The 26,181-nt window shown below is 36.4% G+C and overlaps 1 protein-coding gene across 9 annotated transcripts in view; it reads left to right on the top strand.

Annotated features, from left to right (window-relative positions):
* The window catches only part of CACNA2D3 (calcium voltage-gated channel auxiliary subunit alpha2delta 3), a 482,761-nt gene that overhangs the window by 259,013 nt on the left and 197,567 nt on the right, over positions 1 to 26,181 (top strand). For all 9 annotated transcript variants that reach the window (XR_007908333.1, XM_051811537.1, XM_051811536.1 and 6 more), the window contains 5 exons: positions 4,304 to 4,435; positions 5,858 to 5,918; positions 6,003 to 6,153; positions 13,292 to 13,366; positions 23,614 to 23,703. Coding sequence is in view for 8 of the 9 variants with exons in the window: in XM_051811537.1 (XP_051667497.1) it covers positions 4,304 to 4,435; positions 5,858 to 5,918; positions 6,003 to 6,153; positions 13,292 to 13,366; positions 23,614 to 23,703 (509 nt within the window). In the remaining variant the exon portion in view is untranslated. The remainder of the gene's footprint in view (positions 1 to 4,303; positions 4,436 to 5,857; positions 5,919 to 6,002; positions 6,154 to 13,291; positions 13,367 to 23,613; positions 23,704 to 26,181) is intronic.

Raw genomic sequence — 26,181 nt, 5'->3', positions numbered from 1 at the left:
TAACCCAGTGGAGTCAGAGGGAGGGGAAGAGAGAGAAAAAAGGGAAGGCAGTTGCCAAAATTGGCATCCAGCCCCAGCTCTTGAATGTGCTGGACCACCCTGAAAAGCATTCATATTAGTGTTTAGTAGTGTAATTATTAGATTGTTGGTATATGTCCCAGCAAAGTATGTTATTTGTTATTCTTTAAAATATGATCAGACTAAATATGTTGTCAGTGTCATAAAACCTAAGCTAATATTGTTGCTATCTCTGAGCCAGAAGAGTGTTGGATTGTACATTCCTTTTCCAGGGCTGGACCCTGTAAGCTGTGCTTGTACTGCTTTATTATATCACAGGACTGCTGTGCAACATTAAGGGCCGCCCTTGAGGCTGTCAGATATTACAAGAAGGAACACCATTCTCAGTGCCAGCATCTGTGACAGCTTTCCAGGAGAAAATAATGATTATATCACAGAAGTCCTGTAATAGGGGAAAAAAAGCTTAAGAATCAATAATAACTTCTTTCCTTGATAATAAAGCAGAGTATGGCAAGAAAGAGAAGTACTCTGCACTTCCTTCATAGTCACATTCTTTAGTGGTCTCCCTAATTTTCTGTAAAACTTGCTGGGATAATTGGAATGCAAAATGAGTTGTGTGTGTATTAGTTTCGTTCCATAGCCTTTTTATAGTCTAGATACTTTTATGGATCCTGTGACTAAAAAACCCAACCAATTCATTACCCTTGGCATACTCTTGCACATCTTTCAGACTGCACACCATGGTTGCTGTTTTTGAGACTTCAGACCTCTCTCTTCAGGTCAGCAGGATCTATGACAGCAACTTAATTGCTACATGCATTTGTGCTGTTCTTTGGCAATTTCGTTTCAGTTCCCTGTCACTGTACCTATTTGCCTGGGGGTTGGTTTTGTGTTAAATATCAGTAAAAACAGGTAACATCTATACAAACAATGGTAGAGCAAAATCCCATGTAATTGCAAGCCAGCTCATCTAAATGGCAAGGGAAAGGAAATATTTTAATTATCTTTTAGCCTCCAGGAAGCAAAAGCAGAAATTATATTTCAAGAACTGTGGTGAAAGCTATTTACATTTATTATCTTTGAGCCCCATAACATCACATTAATGATTTTGTATTTATATTAAGCTTTACCTTTTATTCTTTTTCTCCCTCCCCAAATTTCTGAATATTCACAAGCATTAATTTACTACTATTGACATGTAAGTATCTTGGGGTGCAAATGTTCTTCGGCAGTAATTTAAAAACTTAAGAATACTGTTTCTAAGTGAAGTACTGGGAGCAATTTAAACAATTTTGTGTAATTACTAAAATTGGAAATTGCCCAGAACTACAAGGTTAACATACAGGTTATTAGATGATGAGACTGTAAAATTTTTGTGAGGACAGATGGTCAGTAACTCAGTTGTATTTGGGGTGATGCATGTGGACAGAGATGCATCCACATCACAGCATTATCAGATTTAGAACAAGGAGCTCCAGTTTTAATCCCTCAGCCTGAAGGTTCAGGAGCCAGTAAAGATGTCCAATTTCCACACAGGTCTGCTGTTTGGTACTGTAGGTACATTTTTCCCCCATTACTTTCCTTTTCTTTGTATTCTAAGGATGCAACTGATTGTGGCCATATTTGCTTTTTTTATAAAAATGGTTGCACAAAATGTAACTTGATACATTTAAAAAAGAACAACCAGAATAACAGACATGCAGGGTGTGGGAAGGCAGTGAATTGTCACCAACTTTCATTCTGAAGGAACCAAGTCAACATAGGTCATGTTTTGGTTGTGCCCTTTTATTTAAAATCCCTCCTTTATGCTCCTTTCAGTTAAAAAGATTCTGTTAGTTTCAGAATCACTAGATTAATGTTTACAGTGATCAGCATTTGGATGATTAGTGTTGTTAACTTGATGCAGAATATAGACTCTGCCAGTCACACTCAAGGAAAACCTCCTGATTTTATTTGCATCTTTAATCTGTAGTACAGATATATAAACATGTTAGGTGGCTCTTCATAGATGGGCCAAGAAAAGTAATCCAAAATATCCATAGATATTTTAATGTGATTTTTAAAAGTGATTTATATTTCTATTTTTTATACATCGATATATTTTTTCAAATACCATTGGGAGGACTTCACATTCAGTTTAGAGCTTAAGAGGTGGCTGACTACAGTTGTTCCATGACCTTATGGAGCTGGAGTGTTTATGGAATTCAAAGAAAATTATTATTGGGTTGGAAGGCAGAGTGAAAGTTCTGCTCACGAGTGGCACTATAGCACAGGTTCATTAGGAAAGGGCATTAAAAGTTAGCCCTAAGAGACATGTGAGGAATTGATAAGACACTAAAACACTAAGATACAATGTGCAGTCTTGGAATGAGATCCAAATGTAAGTTGCTAAGAACCACTGCAGTTTATTTAAAATATAAATTAGGATAAAATTTTTCTGTTTGGTTTGTTTGGCTTTTCACTGATCCTGCAGACTGAAGGGCATGTGAAGATCTTGTAGCCCTCTGGAGGCTTGAGAAATGGTTCCTTCTTTTTAACTCTAAGCAGGTTTTTCTAACTAGACTAGAAAAACAGACCAAACAAAAAACCCGACCCTTCTAAACTTTGTTGCTCTTTTCAAAGAGGGATTAAACTTACCACCTTATCTCAGTATTGTAATGCTGAGTCAATAATGCCACAGCAACTTTTAGTGATTTACATACTCCACTAGAACTTGTCAATAGAAGCAGAGTAAGAATATCAGTGTTTGAACTGGGAAGTTCCAGTGGACTGAGGAGAGGATTCTCATTTTAAAGCTTCACCCCTCAGGTAATGTCCAAATGCCAGACAATGGATTGACATTTTGGAGTGCTGAAACAGGAACATATTTTTATAAACTGATGATAGATCCCGGTCTTGGCAGTTAATTTGTGATGTCTTGGTCACAGCTTGTTACTGGGGTAACTGCAGACTGGGAAGCAACTGGACAATGGATGTTGCCAGCTAGACTAAGCTGAAGGAGTACCCTTGGACTAGGGCATTGGTTTGTTTGATATGTGTCTGGTTGGAGAGATTTTAAGCGTATATTTCATCCTCTAGAGAAAGAAGTAACTCTACTTGACAGTTTTTAAAAATAACAGCTGTTTTGTTGACCTTGCTTTTTCACATTCCATCTATATAAACCTAAATATTTAGGTGAAAGCAACATGCAAACTTGTGTAGCTGAGATTTCCCTTTTTCTTCTATTTTTCTTGATGAATGCCAGGGAAGATAACAATTCACCTTTTTTCCGCTCCATTAAAATAGCATTCCAAGCAGTCTTCAGAAATCAGTCCAGCAACATTATTTTGCAAGCTAATGGATGCTTTATTTCAAATGCTTGAGCAAATGTTACTGTGTATTCATGTATGCACACTTTTGCAAATTAAATAATGCAGCTGTGATTTCAGTTCAGTTTTTTCCTTTCTATTCTGCTGACTTCACATACAGATTGATTTGGGAATATGGTGTATCCTAATTGTTTCTCACCTTTCAAAATTCATGGTTTGAAATTCAGTAAGTTTTTAAGACATGTTCATTGATTTCTCATTTCCCACTATTGAACCAAATCTGCAGCTTTAAAATGGGCTTGGGCTGCCTGTGCTTTTAGGGATTGATAGATGGGGATGTTTTAAACAGAACAGTTTCAACATCAAGGATTTACTTTGTAGTTTACTTTTAATGGGTATAAAAGATAATTGGGTAAATGTTGTGAAATGTGGGTTCAGTGTTTTCCTAATAATATTAGTGTTATTTGTCATGAGATTTTGTTTTTGTACGTATATCATAATTCAAGTGTGAAATAAAAGGTATTTCACTTTCTGTTCCAACATGGAAACTTTCAGATTTAGTGAGAATGATCTTACCAAGTTGAAGGTTAAAAAAATATAAAGTGTGTCCATGAGACATTCCACGCATTTAGGGAAGGTAAATTGAGTAAATAATCTGTTGTTAGATTGACTTATTTATGTTCTTCAGGACAAGTGATGCAGTAGTTCAAGATAGATGGTCTAACGAGCAATTTTAACTTATCTAAAAAATGTACCTGGTGTCTCTGCTCTGTTTTAGTCATACTTCTGTTATTTGAGCAAATAATTTATTTCGAATCATTTATTTGAGAAAAGAAAATAAAAATGTTCTACAATAGTTTGCTGTCAATACATTTTTGGGTATTGAATGAGCTGAAGATGATAGAGTTGAAGGGATTCTTCTTAGATAAAATAATTTTTCTTTGTGTGTATGTTGTTTGTCTGTTGTTTGTTTCCAGACCCGGCCATTGTAAATGGAGTTTATTGGTCAGAATCTTTAAATAAGGTGTTTGTTGACAATTTTGATCGTGACCCTTCTCTCATCTGGCAGTACTTTGGAAGTGCAAAAGGATTTTTCAGGCAATATCCAGGTAAGAAGTACAGAAGTTCTTACTTAAAATACAATAAAGAATGCTATGGTTGAAAATTTCCACTGAGTATTGTCACAAATCCTGACTTCAACAGATATTTGCAGGTTTGGTTTTACTTTATCTAGTTTTCAGAGAGAGAGATTTCTAATCAACATTTTCAACCTTCTGAAGTTTTTCGACCAATTTTCATTTTGGGGGTGAAGCCCTCATGATAACTCATGTGCTCATAAATATTCCTATTCAGGTAGGCATATACACACACACGAAAAATATCTTATAAACAGACTGTGAAGAAGGAAGGCCAAAGGATTAGACTCTTCATATAGGAGTGAATTTAAATAATGTACTCTATCAATGCATAGAGTTAGACTTCATTATAATTTGTTGTTCAGCTTCTAGGCTTCCACTTAACCTGACATACTTAAATTTAAAGTTTTCAAAAATTTGCTTTAAAGTTTATTTTCTCACAAACTGTAATCAAATGAAATTACGTCACTTGTATTATTTCTATTGAAATAGGTTAAAACGTGTATTTTCGCCTATTAAGTTTTATGTTTAATCCCATACCAAATTTACCACATTATAATAAACCAAAAAGTCAAAAACACTGGTTCTCAGCTCCTGTAACTTTGGATCAGGCCAAAGTGGGGACTGTTCCTTTAGCTGACGTGGTTTAGCAACCCATGTTTTTTTAAGTCTTGATTTAAACAAGTTTACTCAAAGCCTATATGTCTGCAAGTGCCTGAAAGTAATGGCTGCTACATCTGTGTTAGTTACATTGTATTTCAGTTCCCAAGCTCCATGATATTTCAGAGCAGGAGAAATATTAGTCTTTGTTTTAGAGGCTGTTTCTTGTTTTGTGTTCGAAAATGAGTGTAAAAAAAAAAAAAAAGAGGAAGAATTGCCCTGTCAATTTTTTTTTTCCTTGGAAATGTTTTTATCGTATTTCTTTTGACCCACAACCAGGAGATATTTATTACTCTTTCACAGTGATATGAGTAAAACATCAGGAGTATGACCTGTGAGAGGAGCAGTTGGTGTAACAGGAGCTGTTGAGATCAGCCATGGGTAGGAAGTGCTCAAGGTCTGGAAGGGCCTTGGCAAGCACATGATAAAGCTTGCCAGCACCAAAGGCCAAGTGTGAAAACACTTCTGTGAAAGAAGTACAATGAACATAGTAGGCCTTCAGAGGTTTTCACCTCACAGTAGGCTAAAAAGGAGTGAGGAAAAAAAGATTATTTCTGGTGGTCTTATTTTATTAATTTTATTTTTCCCTACTATTTCCTGTATTGTAATTGCTCTGCCTGTTAGATTAAAGTATGAAACTCCATTAACCACTACTTAGCCCCAATACCAAAGATACATTTTGCACAGGTACTGTGAAAATGTAATTTCATCTTTTATTCTCTCTTTTTTAAACAGGAATTAAATGGGAACCTGATGAGAATGGAGTCATTGCATTTGACTGCAGAAACAGAAAATGGTAGGCAATGACTACAGGTGTTTAAGAAATTTGAAAGGATAAAAAGTTCTTACCTAAAAGGAGTTGTTCTGTCTTGTGTCTCAGGTACATCCAGGCAGCAACTTCTCCAAAAGATGTGGTAATTTTAGTGGATGTCAGTGGCAGTATGAAAGGGCTTCGCTTGACTATTGCAAAACAGACAGTTTCATCAATTTTGGATACCCTTGGAGATGATGACTTCTTCAATATAATTGCTGTGAGTGTCTCAGGATTTCTTTTTTTTTTTTTCTTCCATCACTTCTTGCCATCTGTCATGTTTTACATCACAAAAGCCCATTGAAAAATGCTGCAGACAGGTGATGGATAACGTGACATCTGAACCCACTGGACAGACACTGTGTTTTTCCAGTGCAAGATTCTTCAGGTGACAGAGACTTCAGACTGTTTGTCCATGACTTGCAATTTGAAACTCCTTAAACAAGTCGTCTTGATTTTGGGGCTTGTAATATGTGGGTTTTTTTAGTTTGCTTGAACTTCCTGTATTACCTTAATTTTTAAGTTCAGGGTGTTTATGTGTTCCCCTTGCCTTCCACCTGTCTCCCCCTCAGCTACTGCAATACAGTGCAAATTGCAAAGTGATTAATATGTGAGAATTAATATATTCAGGTCCAGCTTTTGCTGAAGCCCTTATGGCATGACAAAATGCCAGCATAGCTGCTCACTGCTCATGTTTTCCTCAGTGGGAATCTGAAATGTAGGTATGTGTAAGCTGTGCAGAGGAGTTGCTGGTGATTACTAACAGTGAGAAATCAGATCATCAGTAGTTAGTTTTCCATGGCGCATGTTTTAAATCTATGACAAGGGGTTGCTTTTACTAAATTTAAAGAGTAATGGGGTTAATCATGTGGGTAAGGATGGCTTTAACAAGTCCAAAACTGACATCAGAACTAGATTTGGAGGGGAGGAGGAATTGGTGGTTTTATAAATTTTCCTTTGCTGATATTATTTTGCTAATACTTTATAGGTAAATGGTTTTATCAAATGCATAAATCCTAAAAATGTGTTCGACTTCTTGAATGTAAGGAGGATTTTGACCTTTTTTTTTACTAAAAGGGAAGTGCCCTTTGTGAAATAAATGACCCCAGTGACACTGGTGCAAATCGAGATTCTATAGAGAATGAACTATGGATATGTGCATATACTGTGTTTTTAACAGATAGTGAGCAGTTCAGAATATATCTTTTGTATTAATCTCCTTGCATGATAATTGCATAATTAGCAGAAACTCATGTAGTATAAAGACATAATTACATACTGTATCAAAAAAAGGTTTACTGTCCTTCAAAAAATTGTGATTAACTGTAATCTAAATAACTTCTGCAAGTTGAAAGCATGTTTCAACTAAGTAATTATTAAGATGCCTGACCAACCATTTTCTGGTGTATAATCTCTGTGTTTATCAGCAGTTGTGATAGTTACTGTGAAGGATGTAGGAAGAAAAAAGAAATGTGTTTTTTTAAGTGAAGTTTCTTACATATGTAGCTTGAATCCAAACTAATGATTTTGCCTACGTAGTACAGCAGAAATACTGTGTAAATAGTTTTTAAAAAGCAAGTGTGAAAAAACTAATTGCCATTTTTTCCAATTTAAAGTTTAATTGAAAGTGAACTGAGCTGTGTGTAAAACAGCATGGAGTCACAGAATTTTAACGTCAGTTATTGCCAATGACACAAACTTCTGATCACTGATTTGGGCATTGAGAAGAGGAAAGAAACGGCAAACTGAGCCTTTCCTCCCTGTTTCCCAGGCTGTCTCCTGTCCAACACCCCACTCTGTGCCCTGGTCCCAGCACTTTTGTTGCCGTTTCAATCCCGCCCTTCTCCTGGCTGAGGTGCAGGAGCACCTGAGGCAGCTGGTCCTGTGTTGGTTTCCATCAGCAGTTCTGGGCTCAGCAGTTTCTCTCTGTCCCTCCTCACTGCTTGTTGTTTCTGCTGTCTCTGCTCTTCATTTTTCTCTTCATTGGGTTGCCCATGGCCATGGTCCCTCAGTGGTGCCCCCACCCTGGTGTGGGTCACCCTCAGCCCACGGTGTCCAGTGGCACACCCCTTTTACCATGGCGCTTTTCCAACTGTCTTTCCAAATGTTTCTGACTCCTAACAACTCCTTCCATGTGCTGCCTGTGCAAAGGCACCACAGCCCCCCCAGCCTGCTGGTGCTGCTGCCCTTTGGGCACCTCAGAGGTTGCTCCAGCCAGAGTTGGTGCTGATTGGAACTGGCTGTTATGGGCACAGGGCAGTTCATGGCTCTCTCCCACAAAGGCTTTGGCTCCAGCCCTCTCTTGCAGTGCTTTGCTAGTATCAGAAACTCTGAGTATTTAGGAAGAAATGTAATTACTGCAGTAGTTACAGCATTTGTCTGAGGTAATTTTTTTCCTCTGTAGGTTCTCTCCTCTATAACCTCTTTTAGGATGGATGTGTGTTTGTTTGTTCAAATAGTTAGAAATAGTGGCTGAGAATTGTTTTTATGCTTACCAGCTCAGCTGTTTAATTTCGTTAGGACGAATTAGGACGATGCTTTAGTGATTGTGCAAATATGGACCTGAAATTATTCACTGCATTGAAAGAGGTACCACATGCAGGGGGAACAAGGAAGAGTGGCAGTGAGCAGGTGAAATGCTGTCCTCTTGCCTTGGAGTTCTCCTGTGGGAAGAGTTTGTAGGGAGTCATTTTGGACTAAGTCAAAAAATTCTTAGAATATGTTGAGTTGGAAGAGTCATTGAGTCCAACTCCTGGGCCTGCAAAGGGCACCCCAAGAATCACACCTTGTGCTTGACTGTGTTGTCCAAATGCTCCTTGAACTCTGTCAGGCTTGGTGTTGTAACCACTTCCATGGGGAGCCTGTTCCAGTGCCAAACCACTCTCTGGTGAAAAACTTTTTCCTGATATCTAACCTAAACCTCGTGCATAACAAACTTCATGCTTTGCTGTCTCACAAGGCAAAAAAAATTAACAGTAATGTAAAGAAACCACAAAATTTGTTTGCTTGAATATGTAACTAATTAGCAACAGAGACCTGTGCTGTGGAGAATGGAGTGGACCTTTTAATGAGGAAGGGCACAGGTAGACTGAGTCTGAATCACGAACTTCTTTCAAGATGTGGTGTGTTAAACACATAGCAAGGGTACACAGTAAAGCTAGAGTCACTGTGACCTACATTAACAGCAAAAATTACTTCTGAAGCATTGCTTTGACCAAGTGCCAGCAGGGCAAATGAATTCTGTCAAGACCGAAGATGTTTCAGTGATCAAAACACGAGACAACAAAGCCCACACAAGAGGCTGCTTGGTGTGAAAGCACTGAAAATTCCATACAGCTTTTATCTGTAGACAGATGTTTGAGTGAGATTGTATCTTACTCTTTGTGATTTCAACACAGCCTGGTGATGTGACAGCAGTTTCATTTGAAGGTAACATACACATATGTCCATAGAAGAAATACCCTTTGTAATGTAAGATCTGTACTCGTACAGCAAGTCTCTGTATCTAGAACTGGCCAGCTGTGCAGTGTGTGCAAAAACACATCCTCTGTGCCCAGATGGTGAAGCCTTGCTCTTCACACAGCACGCAGCTCAGACTGATTGCTCTGAAAGGCCTGTCCAAATTGTTGCTCTGTGGGGACTGCCTGGACATCTGGAAGTCTCAGACAAACAGCCAAGTACCTCCTTCTCTTCCCAGACCGAACTCTGAGGTGGAATAAGAATGTTATTATTGTAGGAAATCTGGACAAACAATGTACTTATTAGATGAAGCAAAAGTTTTGAGCCTGAGTGACTGTGACTTTCAGGATGGCTTTATTAAGCAGTGACTATTGGAGGAAATATTTGTATGCATCTGTGTATATATGTATACATATATAAATGTAGGTATAGCAGAGAGCAGAATTCAGTGCAGGTCTTTCCAGAGAATAAATATAAAAGGATGATGTTAAAATCATTTTAGTTTTCCTGGGTAGGTTGTTGCAAAATCCATCTGAAATTGATGGACTAGATGATTGAACTGCAAAAAATTATTGAAACACAAGAGTGATTTTGTGCTGCCTGTGTTAAAATTTGAGGTCAGTTCTTTGGTGCATGAACAGAGATGCCTGCAACAACAAGAGAAAAGGCATATTTTTCCAATTTGCTTTGAAGTGTAATTCCAAGTCAAGCATTAAACTAACAATATTATCATAAAAGAAGTATTAATTTTGCAAAATGCTGTAGTTTTTAAAATGCTTTTATAAAAATGCAAACTCCCCATTAAATTAGCAAAATATTAACTGAGCCAGGAATGTTAATTTTACTGCTTTAGCCACACTACTTTAGCAAAATTGATTAGAATGAAAGTATTTGTTAATTCAAAGCACAGTAATATAGTTCCCTGCTTTAATATGTAGCATTTTCCATCATAAGTGGTTTCAGCATAATCTCTATTTTTTTAGTCCTTCAGGGTGGACTATGGATAAATTTACTTTTTAGCCTCCTTGAATAGTGAGATTCTGTACAGGTAATGTGTGAACAGCCTGGAAAAGGGAACAGCAGCCCAAGGGAACCTCTGTACAATCCCTCCTAGGAGTGGGCTGTGCTTGTGTGCCACTTGTAGCCCGGGGAAACACTAGTGGAAATATGAATTCCTTTGATTCCTTTCCTGGTTTGGCTTCACTGTTGGACCTTAGGTTGGGCTGTATTGGATATCTGAGTATGCTTAATATAGCGGGAAACCTTTTACCTGTGTATTGTTGCACAACAAAATGTGCATTTAATTTATTTCTGTGGACCTTGCTCCAGACAGCTTAAATATGACAAAGGATAAATATGAAAAAAGCTAAGGAAAATGTATACTACTTGTGCAAGTGTGCTAGAACCATATATGTATCTCACTTGTGCTGTCTCTGTGAGAATAAACATTTTTATTTATCCTTTTTTTGAAGTAGATTGCTTCTGTAAAGTAGGGCTGTGAGGACACTTAAAGCATGTCCTCTGTGAAAGCTTGAGCATCCTTTATCCTGCACAACTGAGTAACACTAAAGGCATAGTTGGGAACTACAGGGAATCTCTCTGGGATGTGATGCAGCTGGCAGCCATATAAGCTACATGTGTGTGGGAATAGCCTGATGATATGAGTTACTCAAAATAGTAGTTAAAATAAATCTCATAGAAATCTAGTGGACAGAAATTATGCCACTTAGATGCAAGGTCTGATAGAGTAGGAAGTTGTTTCATCTGTTTGCTGGTGGTGATGGGCCTGTAAAAAAATGTGGTGGTACTACAGCATTAGGAAATCCTGAGTTTGCTTTCGTGCAGGTGTTTGAGACACTGACTGAGAGAAAAGCAGACTTCAGCATTTTACTGCGTGTTGGCCAACTACAGACACCGTGCTTGGGGTTGTATAAAGAGATGTGTAATGACAGCTACAGAAATCAAGCTAAGAACAGGCTTAACTGGAAAATGTCTTCATTAAAGAACATGCTGAGAAAAACCTGTGTGAGGACAGGAAAAGGCTTGGGAGAAGAGGCTGGTGTACCAGAGCCTGTTACAGATTTTCAGTACTTTTTTACAATAGATTGGAATATAGTCTTGCCTTTGGAGTATAATAAGAGATGCTGTGTAGATTTGGCACTATTATTTTGCAAAGACTCTCAGGAGATAGATTGGAAGGCAGTCTGAAGGGAGAAACTAGAGGGGAAAGTACATCATTTATCAGATCAATAAACTGTTATGAGACTGAGATGCACGTGGGACACTCTCAGTGACTCTAAAGTGTTCTAGAAGCCTTTGCCTTGTATTTTGCATTACCTTTGGAACAATTGATATGTCCACACACTCTCATATATTGAAATAACATTGATGGGAATAAAATAATTAAGGAAGCATGCAAATCCACTGCAAAAATTGTGTAAATATCTTTCAAGCACTTTTCCTTGTTTCTCTACAACCAGTTACTCTGTTGATGCTGTTGTAAATCATCTCTATATCCAGCAATAATAGGCTACTCTGGGTTTATATTTCCTTATAACTGATTGAGTCTGGCACAGTGCCTCAAGAATAACTTCATGCAGTTCAAATTAAATACTCTTCCCTGTGCAAGAGTAATTATGTAATGATGAGCGTGGTGAGTAGTGCACAGTTAAAATGAATGGTGATGACAGGTGTCTAAGGTCGCTCAGGTTGCAGGGGTTTATGGTGTAGAGAAAAGAGTGATGTAAAATGGAATAGAGTAGAATAAACTTGGAGCTACAGGCAGAGACAGTGAGAACTTGCAGTGGCAGAGAGCCCTGTCTAAGCGGCATCTGTGACGAGTTGTTCATTGCAAGGCTTTTTTATTCCCACTGAGGTGGAGTAAGAAGGGAGAAAATGCATGTATTAATCTAAAAAAATAGATTCTAATGAAACATAATCTAATGAAATATTTTCCCTGATTATTTTTGACTTGACTGAATGTGTTTTTTTTTTTGTTTACTGTGGATGTTCTGACTCAATGCTGTGTGAAAGAGTGAAGCTGCTTAAAGCCTGGATGCAAAGCCAGTTTGATCTCTGATAACTTCTAAAGTGGCTTAAATTAATGGGAGGAGGAATTAAGTTAAGACCCTATCTAGACAACTATATGTAGACTCTTTGAAGGTACTGCTTTAATAATTTGACCTGTGTTGAAAGGTTTTAAAGATTTAAACGATCAAGTCCAAATATCAGTCAGGCATCCGTGAGTCTGCAAGGTCTATTGACTGCAGATGAGCCTTCATTTTTTGATGCTTAAGATGCTTCTGAAAGTAGGACTGGGCAATCTAACTTACTTAGACCTTGCAAGATAAGCACATAATTCCTTCAAGATCTGTCACATCTTCCTGACTTAGTGCATAATAAACCCCTCTGCTTGACTGAAATTCTGACAATTGTCAAACATTTCCAGGATTGATTCAAGCTTACAGATTTTTTTGGTGTAGTTGTTCCAGTATTAACCTTCCAGAATGTTAGCCAGTGCCACAAATATTTGTCAGGACTTTTTTTGTATGTAGCAAAGAATTGGGAGTTTTGATTGTGCTGTATCAAACATGACCTCTTAATATTATCCAGATTTCAACTCGGAGGATATTTTTGCCAGCTACTGTATATAGTACCCTTAACTCCAGCTGAGTGTTGGCATCTATTCAATTAAATATTCCTTTAGGAGTATAAACCTCTGAAGAATTAAGAATCATGTAAAAGGAAAAAAAAAACACAGCCAGGTTTTTTAAATGAACAAAATCCTTTTGTTCTTGATTTCTGTGAGTGTTTCACTGTGGTTCTAAACCGTTGAATTAAATTGTATCTTCCAAGCTTTTAATTAAATTTTTCATCATGTTTTGTATTTCTCTCTATAGTATAATGAAGAACTCCACTATGTAGAACCGTGTTTGAATGGAACATTAGTTCAAGCAGACAGAGCCAACAAAGAGGTAAGGAATGAAAGTACCAAGACAGTGGAGAGACAGGATGCAGTGTGTAACAATGTGCCATAACGACCTTTTCCCAGGACAATTCATTCCATTATTAGCATTTATTAATTATTCTCCTCATGCTATTTCAAAGGAGTTTTATGTGACTCAGTAGGAAGAAAAAGAAATAACCTTCTAGTCAATGTGGTTGAATTAACTTAATGGAAAAATACAGAAATCACTGAAAATATACTGTTAATAAAGTTTGGTAATTATTTTAAGTAGAATATTTCAACTGCTTTAATTTGAACTGTCATTCTATTACCAAAAATTATTGAGGAAGAGATTACATCCTTAAATACTGAAGTTTAAACAAAATCGCAAAACAAATGAACACAAATATAATACTATACAAATAAAAGAATTTAGCTTTCCAAACAGGTCTGTCAATGTAATAATGCACTCATTCAAGAATGTTCTGTAAAAATGTTCAAATTAGTTATATCCTGATGGAATTTTTCAGGAAAAAAACTTGCAGTAATTTCAGTGAAAATTGCATTTTAAGAAAGATCTCAGTTTGAATCTGCAGCTTGAAATTTAGTTTATTGACTGCCATCCAAATGCACTTCCTCCGTGGAGGCATGACTCTTAGGAGGGTAAGGTAAGATTGTTTATGCCATGTAAAATTATGAAATAAGGTAGTTGAAAAGTCCTGTGATTCTTGCAGAGGGAAACACCTGTAAACCTTAAGCCAATGAGCCACTTGTATTATTGTAGAACTACTTCTCTGCTAAGGCTTCCTCTCCTCTTAAAGTGATCTGTCCACCTGTAATGAATCTTGCTTATGGCTGGAGGGGGCAGCAGTCATGCATCTTTCTTTAAATAGTTGTCTGTTTTTATTAGAGGCTAATCAGAAGAGTTTCAGCTCAACATTTAATTGTGCTTAACATCCAGTGTGGTGGCTCATTTTTACTGACGTCAATGAGATGTTATAGGAAGTAGAAAACACAGCTCAGAAAAAACACTGAACTGTGTCAATGCTGGGTCTTTTTATGTGTAGCAAGACAAAATTATTTTGATCTTGTTATGTTGATCTTTACTCCATTGTAGTATTCCCAAGAATTCTTTGCATTTTACCTGCATATACACCCACATTCTACAGAAATTATTCTTCATGGGCTGCTTCCTTGGTATAGTTGATATTTCCCACTGTAGTTATCTGAATATCATTTGGTTACTATGTGGAATGAATTGTTTCTAACAATTTGGTGTTGAAGTCTTGTGTGAACTGTGATGCAGTTTTCTAAATGAACACTTGGTTGTGGGTGTAGTTAATGAGCCATATGAAATCCATGCAAGTTCTAGACACAAACCTAAAGATTCAAACATATTGCCCAGATGTCCTGTCTGGAATTAATCCTACTGTTAACCTTTCCATCACTCTGAAACTGATCAAAATGCAGGTTATCGTGCATCCATATGTTACTTAATGTCATATTAATTTCAATTTAATTAATCAAAAAGTTTTTATGCCACCCAGATGATGCTCAGATTTTATGAACTGTGCTCAATTGTTCAAAATAACTAAGTACAATTTCATTTTTTGCTATTGAGAGCAATCTTTGATATAATGTCTTGTTTGCTAAATTATTTTATTCATTTATTTATGGAATAGCTTTGTGCTTTATTTTGCCTGTAAATTGAATAATACATTCAAGGTTTGGAGGAATAATTAAATATGACTTTTTTTTTCTAGTTATTCATATCAGTAAGGTAGGTAATGTACTTTCACTGACAGATCAGAACTAGAGAATAAACTTGAGATAGGTAGCATTTAATAGTTCTATGTATTTGTATATACTACAACTTTGTCAATCTTCATTTCTTTTTTAAGTGAGCTTTATATGTTCTTATTATTTTTCTAGTTAGTGTAATGAAGTTAAAAATTTATTTACCTAAATACTCGAAGGCACAAAAGTACCATTGTTCTGAGTATAACTCAGAGTATTAAGTAAAGATTGACCAAGGAGATGGACAACCACTTAATCTTAAATGAGTAATTCAGTTATCATGCTCCTGAATTGAGTTACAAACAGCCCTCTGAAATATCTGATACTGTTGTAAGATGTGATACTGAGTGATTTGAATATACTGACACAGCAAATTTACCTGGGGGCCTCATCAAAACCTCACTGAATTAACTGGAAAAGGTTCTCTTGAATTCACAGTCTGTTGATCAGGCACACAGTAAAAAGATGTCTTAAAATGTTGTTCAAGTGTCTGTTCCAAAGCTGGTAAAAAGCTATCAGAATGTTTAGCTGTGTTTTGGAACTCATCATAAGTATTCAGTCATTTGGGCTGTTACTGTCTTTTCTGTGTCTGACAGATATACCACACTTCTGTAATTTTTTTTTCCTCTGTAATTGCCACATGTCCCTTGTAATATCAGAAAAAAGTAGATAAAATTACACTTTCTCAACCAGTCTTACAAGGTAGATTCTTATTTGCATGTTCACTGGTAGTAATAAAACTGGTAGTAATAAAACTAGTAGTGATAAAACAAACATGAAAAATGTATAATGACAAACACTGTGTTATGTAGTTTTTCCAAACAGTCGTCATGAAAATGTAACCATGTTTCTGTATTGGAAAAGTAGAACAGGTGGTTTGCAGGCAATGTTTTCTTATAAGTCTGTTGTTTCAGTTTATATATGTCTACATATGCCTGATTTTTTTGAATTTCAACATAGGTCTGAAGATGGAACTATATATTCATCCCAGAACTTTCTATCCTTTGTGTTTATGTCAAATAGTTTCCACAACTGAATGGGTGCAAGGATGACCACATCTCTTACTACCAGTATAGTCTCTTAGCACCAAAACAAATATAACCATTTTAAAAAAGAACATTTTTTTTCTTTTGCTACCAAAAATATGATGCTCTCGGGCACGTGGTGTGACTCTTGAGGATAGTCCTGTGCAGGGCTAAGGGTTGGACTTGGTGATCCTTGTGGGTCGGCATGTTCTGTGATTCTGTGCAATGTCTCTTCCCATGTTATAACTTTAAATAGAAACAATCAAAAAATGCTGGGATGGTATTCCATATTGTTATAGTTTTCTTTTATGTGGATAGAGCAGATCTATACTTCTGATGATTGTAGGGACTGGATTTTTAACAGTTCACTCTACTACTCTTTTATGTAGCTATACATACTCCTGACCTTACTTAAGACAGGTATTACTTAATGCAGCATTGTTGCTGGAAGCATGCATAGAACCAGTTTTACCAAACTGTTAGTTCATGCTGAGTGAACTTTAATTTCTACCATTTTGGAAGTACATGTCTCTCTCCTTCTCTCTCTCTTTTTTTTTTCTTTAATACATGACTGCCAATATAAAAAAATCCCATTAAATGATCCTTAACAAAAAAATCTCCCCACAACATACACAGAGGCACACCCTACTTCTTGCTAACTGCATCTTGCTAGGTTCATCTGACATCACTTGTAGCAAATACAGTTCTTAGAAGCAGAGATAAGAAATTACTTTGAGATGTTTGACTGGAGCTTTTAATCTCATGCGGAAAGCAGCTGTTTCAATAACTCCAAATAAAAATTGCTTTCACAGGATCAGTACCCCAGTCTGTATTTGTCTTGAAAGTATTTATTGAAGAACTACTTTGCTGTCTTTCTGTAAGTCTCAGACGTTTTCAAATGGAATCTTTCTACTCTGAGGATGTCACTTAAACATGCCAAATGCCCTTCTTTGAACACAGTTTAAACTTTAGCAAAACAAAGAAGGAGAAACAGGAGATCTAGAAGATTAGCTATCCCTATCACTTGCCTTTCATTTGTAGAGCTAAGGGGCAAACCAGCTTCTCAGCAGAATAAATAGGGTTAAATTACACTAACCTGGGGCTGGATGTGGGGAGAGACAACATCCTCTCTTTTTGGGAGAGCAGGGTGTAGTGTTTGCTTCTGCTGAGAGGGTTCCCATGTGCCAGCACAGACTCTGCCCTGCTCATCCTGAGCCCCCTCCTAGCCACAGCCTGGCTTTCCAAGGCTCAGGCATAAGTGAACCCTGTGTTTGCCACCCCCAGCAGCCTCTTGCCCCAGGCACTTGGGCTACAGCCAGAGCCTATTCTGTTCCCCTGCACAGCCTGGCTAGGTAAGATGAAACCTGGGAGCATCTTCAGGGAATGGAGCACAAGGATATTTTTTGGTAGGCTACAGGAAACAGCTTCAGCCTCAGGGCTTGTAGCAGCCTGGGAAATTAGTGTTTCTCAATGGTGTTGGTGCTGAATATTCGATGGGATTAAGGGTAGCAAATGAACACACTCTTTCACATTCAGGGATGGGTTGCAGAAATTCTTATCCATAATGTGCAGGGAATGTAACAGGCTTCCAGAGAGCCAGACTTTCAGAAAATCCAATTAGTCTTAAGGAAAAAAAAAAAGATATCTGGTGTCTGGTTTGTACATTTTCTCAGTGAGACACGGTCATTCTTGCTCCCCTCCACATCTCTTCACTTTTTGGGACAGAATCAGTATTGTAAACACAGTGTTAATTCCACAGATTGGCTCTAGACCACTTACCATTATTTTCTGGACCACGGTGTGGGAAATAATTACCTAAAAGAAAAAAAATTAACTCTCATTAAAGTATGAAAAAGCATTTAAAGCATTGTAGCCCTCTTATATCCACTCTGTGAGAAATGTATATTAGTTTTCAGTTCCAAGCATCAGGAAAGATATTATAAAGTCCACTTCCACCCTTCTCCCCCCGCCCCTTCATTTTTCTCTGTTTTTCATGTAAGAACATATACCTGCCACTAGAGTAAATATGTACAAAGTGCACACAGAGCAAGGAAGCTGCATTTCTCTTTGAATGACACCGCAGTTATTATTGGTGAAACCACATTCTTTCCTTCTCTTCCTCTGTGATGTGCACTCTGTATTCCAGTTGCAACTTTACGTAAATTAAGAGTTAAAATTCAACTGGAATCTCTGAACTGAACTCTCTTCTCACAGCTACAGTAGTAAGGGCTGAAAAGTTAGATTTGCTTTTTAATTTATATGATGTAAATTAGCCAAGTTAGCCAAAGATTCTTGATCCTGGTAGAGGTTTCATAGGGATTGGTGTAGTGAAGGCAAGAATTTGTTTTTGAACAAGCCTCATCTTACCTGTTACTTGATCAAGATCACTCCTTCATTAGAGCACTAATAAATATCTGTCTGATGTATTAAAGTAGATTTAATATAATTAAGCATTTTAATATTTTCATGTAATTTTATTATGGGAAAGGAATGAAGGTCGGAGAAAACAGTTTTTTTCAGCCCTGAATTTCCAGAATGTTGATCAAGTAACATGCTTTTCTTTAAGAAAGTGTGAGGGTTCTAAGTATCTAAACCTGTTCCCAACCAGCTTAAAGAAGAACCAAGTAATGCAGTCTTGAGTTGTAAATCTTCATTTAACTTTTTTTTTTTTTTTTTTTTTTTTTTTACTGCTAGCAGTAACCCACCAGGAGGATATGCTAACATAATTAGTATAAAATGTTTAGAAATTTCCACAGGTTTTGATCAAATTGTTTTATTACTTTTCTGCAAAATTGTTGGTTCTGTAAGTGCTCGTTGTGTGTAGCTTTCAGAGCAGTGAGGATTTAATTGCACCTTGAATTTCTGTCAGATACAGCTTCAGAAAACATCCTCTTTTTTGGAAAGCTTACTGAATGAGGTTTGTCTTTTATTTATAAAACGCAAAGTTGCAATTTCAAATATGACAGTGATGGGAGTGGTGTTAGTATATGTGCTTCCACTTTTACTAAGATACAAAGTAGGCATCCCAGTACTAGATTTCTTCCAAGATATAGTGTTTCAGCTTTCATTTTACAATAGGACAATATAGAAATTTGTTTTAAGAATAATTATAATGTCAGGTGATATGACAGGTGTCATGGTTTCTCCACTTCTAAGTTTTTCCAACCAACAATTGTCATAAATTTCTGTGTTGGCACATACCTGCCCTGAAGGTTCAGTTTAGATCTGTGGATACTGTAAGCTATCCCTAATTTGCAGATCTTGCTTGAAGTTTCATTTATCACAAGAATTAAATCTGTAATTACATTGGGTAGCATAACTGAGGTCGAAATTAATCTGTGAACCTAAATGTGGTTTAGTAATATAAAATATGTAAGGTATATTCGAATTTTACCAGACTATTTTTTAATTTGGCATTAGCACTAAACAGCTGGTGCCTTGAAGTATATCAATTTGCTATACACAAATTTAAAAAAGAGTGGGAAATAGTTCAGACACTATTCTGTCACCGTCTGCACTTTCTCCACAAATTACAAACATGTGGAACTGCCTATTTTAATACCAGTTTTCTTGGGCCAAGAGGTTTTCATCTTTGAGAAACTCCATGTTACAATTTACCTACCCCAAAGGAGTCGGATGACAATCTGATTTAATGTAACTCCAGATTTAAAGTAACAATATTACAATATACATTCCTCTTTTATATGTTTTTTTAATGTACTATATATGGGTTGAGGACATTTCTCTGTAAACGTTTCCAGATGAAATATATCATCTTCTAGATGCACAGATAGGCACAGTAACTCCAAACTAAATCAAGAACTTACCCCAGTGTAAATTCAAATGACAAAAATAGACAGATGTAGTGTATAACTTCCAAAGGGCTTTTATTTTTCTATGCAATTACCAGAAATTAAATAACCAGAAGACTGATTCAGCAAAGAAGCTGAGTGAAATTGCCAGTAAGAGGTTGGTAAATACAAATTTTGCATATTGAATTTTATTTAAGCAAATTACTTTTGCATATTTAGCTATCCATGTCTGTCAGATCTCAAGAAAAGGTTGTCAACAGCATTGCTTGGCTGTTAAAAAGCCCCAAACAGTAAAGTCTCACTGAAGTCTACTCTTTTTTTAAAACTGTCTAGCCATTATAGACCTCCAAATCTTTCAGTTTGCCCCAGAGCACTGAAATTTGGTCTGAAGTTTTCTATTTCAGCAACCAATTTGCTCAAGGAGAATTCATTTTTAATGTGAGCATATTGAATCTTGAACTCTTTGGTTCAGCATTGTTTTTATGATTGCTTTTATGAAAAAAATCCTGTTTTCCAACACAACATATTAGGAAACAGAAGTGGTTGGATAATTATCACTAGCAAGCTAACCTGGAATTGCCCTGGCAGTGGATTTTGAATGGGATGATGCTTAAATGCATTTTATGGATGTGATGCACATTTATCTGTTAGCACATGTGGGTAAACTTGCCTGTGACACACCAGTAAATATCACTCTCCCACCTCACACATGCCTCCTGATTGGTTTTTTTTCTTTCCTGCTTTATATGCTGATGTGGTCCATCTTCACAAATCTGATAAATCTTTGCCAAGTATGTCTCAGGAATATTTGGAGTTAGAGCATGCATGGATAAGTATGGAAACTAATAGCAAAGACTTGCAGTAAAACTGACAAACAAATCTGGAGCAATGTTGAACCTGTTAATGATGCTTTTCTGGAGGAAGCTCCCCCTTTTCAGACAATTAATAGCAAATATCGTGATTTTCCAGTGTAACTGTATAATCTCTGCTACACATATCAGTTGTGAACTGTTCCCTCTTTGGAATCAGGGGAAAGTACTTTATTCATAGGCTTGAATCCATGGTCCTGTAATCCCATCTAATTTGGATATTCCTACTTATCCTAAGTGGTACCTTATTTTTTGATAATTGTAAGTAGGCTAAAATAAAATGTGTCTTAAGCAGAAATAGGTGTGAGAATATGATTTTTCTTCTTTAGAAAAACACTGTCAGTATCCCCCATTCAGTAAACCCCATTCTTCTTCAAACAGGCACATTTGTAACTGCACCTGGGGCAGGAACCCATTTCCTGATTCCAGGCCCATCGGATGCATTTGTTGGTTTGCTTCTAACTTAGAGGGTCCTAACAAAGTTTACACAATGTAAAAACAAATAGGAGAGAAGCAAATCAAAGAGATTTGCATACATAGATTCTTATCGGATGTTGGGCTCACTGGGACTTTGTGGTTCTGACAGTGGACAGTGTTTAGAAACAAACAGGAGCACACAAGGGCACAAGAACAAGTGTGTGCATTGCTGCTGTTCTAGTTAGAAACCTGGTAGGTACATGCAAAGAATTGTCCTGGCTGACATGCACAAGTGGATGTGTATCCTCATTCTTTTCATCTCATGTTTTTTAGACACTTCCACATCATCAGTACCTCCACAGCTGAATGTGTCTGTGCTTCCTCACTGTGATAAGATACAACTTCTGTTGAGCTCTGACCCTATAATTTTATAATCAGACATCAGCGGCTGATTGTCATAATTGTGTGCCTAATTTACATTCAGAATTACCAAGACTATGCATGTCAATTAGGTATATGAGTCCACAATTAGATATTGCACATTCTGGTATTGCACATGGAAATTAAACTTACAGTTGCCCAGCAATGATTGTGCACACAGTTGGACAGATATCCAAGTCAGACTCTAGGAAATTCAGATATTAGTCTGTAAGGACTCCAATAAGATAGTAAAGAGAAGTTGAGATGAACCAACATTGTACAATTTATTACTAAAAAGAGCTCTTTAAGATGTAAAGTTTAAAATACGCTTTTTGACTCATTAAGAGCAGGGAACTCCTGGGTTTGGGGATCTGTTTGGTTCCTGAAAGTTATTGAAAGTCGAGTTGAGGTGGTTTTTATCTCATTCTGAAATCCCTTTTACTTCAAACTGATGTTTCAGTGGTTAATGTCCTGCCCTGACATTTTTTCACTACTATAAGGGCTGGAATACACTTTTCTGTTTTGCAGTGCTTTTGTAATGGATGAAATTACTGAGTGGGAGTTGGAGACATGTGTGGGCAAGCTGTAGAGAAATTTTGAGAATATTAGTTCGAAACTTTGCTTTTCTCAATGTTTTCTAAAATGCCTTTTCCAGTACCAAATAGGGCACTATAACATGACTGTCAGTGCATTGTTGTACTGCCTGGACATGTCTGAAATGGGGAAAAAAATGTGTGTTTGAAATTTGGAGCTTTTCTCCTTACAGATTTTCCTTAAAACAACAGCCTGACAGGTTATAGTTGTGTCAATAATACACCCTTGGAAGTCACAATAAGGTACCACTCTTTGAGAGGGTAAACAAGCAGCCTCTCTGAAAGTACAACAGTATATTTTGATTGTTTGCTAATAAACATCGTGAACCAGATGTAGAGTGAACAGTCTGATTAAGCCATTCTTTGTGCTACCTGTGAAATAAAACATGATTTGTTTTGGCATGAATCCAGTTAATGCCACACATTGAGGGCATCTGGTATGATAAGGTAGGGAAACAAAGAAATGTTAACTTACATGTTTTGTGATTTATTTTTTTTTTTCCAGTGGACATAAAGTGCTGAAATTCTCAAAAAAAAATGAAGATAAGACAGAGAATGGAGTTGGTTTAAAAAAACAAATAAAAAACTACAAACCTCTCCAGTCAAAGACCAAACTGCATGTGCATTTGGGCTTTTTATAACCTTTTGCAGAATCACCTTGTAGCATCTGTCCACTCTGAAAACTGGAGGCAGAAAACATTGATTTTTTTTAAAATTGATAGTGCATGGATTAATTTTTTACCACTTTTACTGTGTTGTATCAAAAAAATGGCACTATTGTATTTCTTCACATATCAACAGTATACTTTTCAGAACTTGTATAAATAGAGTTATGGTGAGAGAAAATGTTTGTTCTTCTGACTGATCATGTGAACTGAATTATACGCTAGAGATTATATAATTTAGTATTAATTTTAGATAATCTGTTTATGCTGCGTGTTCGTTCTTGATAATTCATAGGCCTTGTGATAACAATGGAATAATAGTTTGAAAGAATATTGTGAAGTGAGAAGAAGATATGGATACCACTAAAGAGAAACACAAAAAAATAAAATCAACCAAGGAAAAATTGCTTGATTGAATAAGTAGGCAAAAATGTATCTTGTGTAACCTTTGCATTATTATTGTTCTAACACGTCCTTAGTTTGGTGTCACTTCAAGAGTCCAAAAGGATTAATGGGGAATCATTTTGGTTTATGAACTGGTGTATTCAGTCATTTAAACCTAAGAAGTAGGTTTAAACCTAAGAAGTAGGTTTAAAGTATTCAGAAATAATCATTGATATCAACAAGTATGTTGTGACAACATCCTGACAAAGAAAACTTTCTTGTTCGTGTTTCAGCATTTCAGGGAACACCTTGACAAACTTTTTGCAAAAGGAATTGGAATGCTGGACATTGCTTTAAATGAAGCTTTCAACATGCTCAATGAAGTAAGTTCATGCTTTTCAGATTTACACTGGGGACACCTTTCTTGCTGTTTAGCAATTTCAGTTTTAAAATAATAAATTAGAACTAAAAAATGTGATGGTAGTAATATATTATCCATAGAACAAGAATTCTGTATAATCTATATGTGGTGGAATATATAAACAAATCTACATTTTTTAATGTGTATGTTTTATATTGATGTATTTTGTGTCTATGTATGCACCTATACATATGTGTGTACGTTAAATAAGGTTTATTTCAGCAGCTGTTCTATGTGTTAAAAAATACCAGGGTAACATGCAAATTTCACAGTTTGTTCTTTTTTATTTGGAAGAGCTAATATTTCGAGAATGACACGAATTTGTATATTCATAAACACTTTGAGAATACACTGTTATTAGAGTTGTGAAATTACTGTTTATAGGTTTGACTTCTGGCATGACAATTATCATTTATTGCTTATATAAAGGAAGTTACTTGTACACTTTTGTACTTCTGAAATGCTCTAAGATAGAGGGAGAAATATAAAGCTTTGTCTAACCAGCTCAAAGGTATTGTTTTAACTATTTGTCTGCCAAAAACATGCAGGTAACTTTCTGATAACATTCCTGCGAATAATGGCTATAAACAGGAATACAGTCTCTAGGAGGTGAACATCATGATCATGGAGATAATCTAGTGCAGGGCCTGCTTTTACTCACAGGGTACACATCAGTCTTAGTGGTTATGGTGATTTTATGTAGTGTATTTCAGAGAGATTTTTCTTGTCATTTCTGGCAAATGTAAAATTTATTGTCAGTCCATGCGTTTCAGCAAAGGACAACTTTAGCAGCATTTTAACTCAACTGACTATATACTTTCTTGGAGATGTTCATTGAAAAAAAGCAAGGAAAGAAAGGAGGACAGTGAACAGTAGCAGTAATGAATTCTGTATCTTAATTCTGTAGCTTTAGAATTAATATGCATCCTAACTAACCTCAGCTGGATTTTAAGAATTCAGAAAAAATAGTCATAACTCACGAATTAGTAGATTATAAAATAAAGATTGAACTAGACCAAATAGTATTTTAGAAACTTTATTATTATCACTCATATTTACCCGGGTTGTTCTGGAAAGAAAAATTTCAGTCACAAATACAGGTAGCTTATCCCTTTTTTCCTTTTTTTTTTTTTCTTTTTTCTTTTCTTTCCTCTGCCCTGTCCCCCTCTTCCTTAAGTATAATCAGTTACTTGGGGGAAAAAATATTAAAATCTGTTAGTCTGCTGGAAGATGAAAAATCTCATCTAAATTAAGTAGCAAACTATCTTTTGATTGAAGGAGGCACCTTGCAAAGGAGACCTCAAACCAGAACGTTCTCCAGAAGGTTTTTCTTGACAAGTGTGCCTGCCTTTATAGTGTACATTTATAGAATAATTACTGGTTCTGATGCCTTTGTATTCATCTTGAAGGACAATATTGATCAATTCCTTTCCAGGCGTAAAATCCTAAAATGAAAAAAAGGAGGATTTTCCTCTACCCACTGCTCGTGTGTTCAGCCAGACAGTGTGGAACTAATGCCTTCATGTGGAGCATGCCAAAAATGACAATGGGAAAAGGTGCATGAAGTAAAGAACACTCTAGGTTATTTTAGAGAGTTTATTAGAATTGTGCGCACCAAGTATAGTCTTAGGAACCAGAAACACAACAGTAAATAGCAGCCAGCCTCAATGCAAGAGTTGTTCTGTGCTGGTCTTCCAAATCTGTGTAAACCAAAAAACTGAAAAAAACTTCACGTTACAGACAGTGATCAAGAGTTCCTGAAATGAGAATTGTTTTGTTTTATTTTGTTGTAAAATCTGTGAGGCAACTGAAGTTATAACAATAAATGTGGTATAAAAATCTCATTAAATAAAAGTAGTTTTGAGAGCAAGGGGAACTGATATCCAATGTACTGAATTGTACCCATGAGACAGATCTGTAAGGTCATGATGGGTTGTGCTGCATGTGTTCAGATCTATGCAAGGTGGTATATTGACTATTTCTATTTATACTGTAAAAGGAAGAATAGTAGGTTCAAGCCTTCTTGCATATAAACTTTCAGAAATGCCAGCATAAAAATCTTTTTCATTGTATACAGGCATATCAACAAAGTCTCTGGAAGTTTCTGCTAAGCAGCATAGCCTAGAAAAAAAGCTACTTAATCTTTCCTTAAAAGAGTACAGCAAACCATTTCCCACTTTTTTTTACAGAATGTGACCTTCATGTGTCAGAAATCTATTCTTGAAAACTATAAGTTAGCTAAGGATGTCTTTTCTACACTAGGGAAAAAAAAAAAAGAAGAAGGGGGGCAGGTAGGAAAGGAAAAAAAAGAGAAAGCTTTGTGTTGCACAAATAGAGTGTATTAAGATTCTGGTTGGATTTTAGAATGGTTCAGGGGTTACACCAATTAAACTCAGTTGATTTTCCCTTGCAATTTACCTTTCAGTATTTGCTATGGTTG

Source organism: Manacus candei, unplaced genomic scaffold, assembly GCF_025592945.1.
Source record: "Manacus candei isolate 608988 ecotype Guabito, Panama unplaced genomic scaffold, ASM2559294v1 h1tg000082l, whole genome shotgun sequence".
In the NCBI taxonomy this organism is placed as follows: Eukaryota; Metazoa; Chordata; class Aves; order Passeriformes; family Pipridae; genus Manacus; species Manacus candei.
This window is presented reverse-complemented; position numbering and strand designations above follow the sequence as displayed.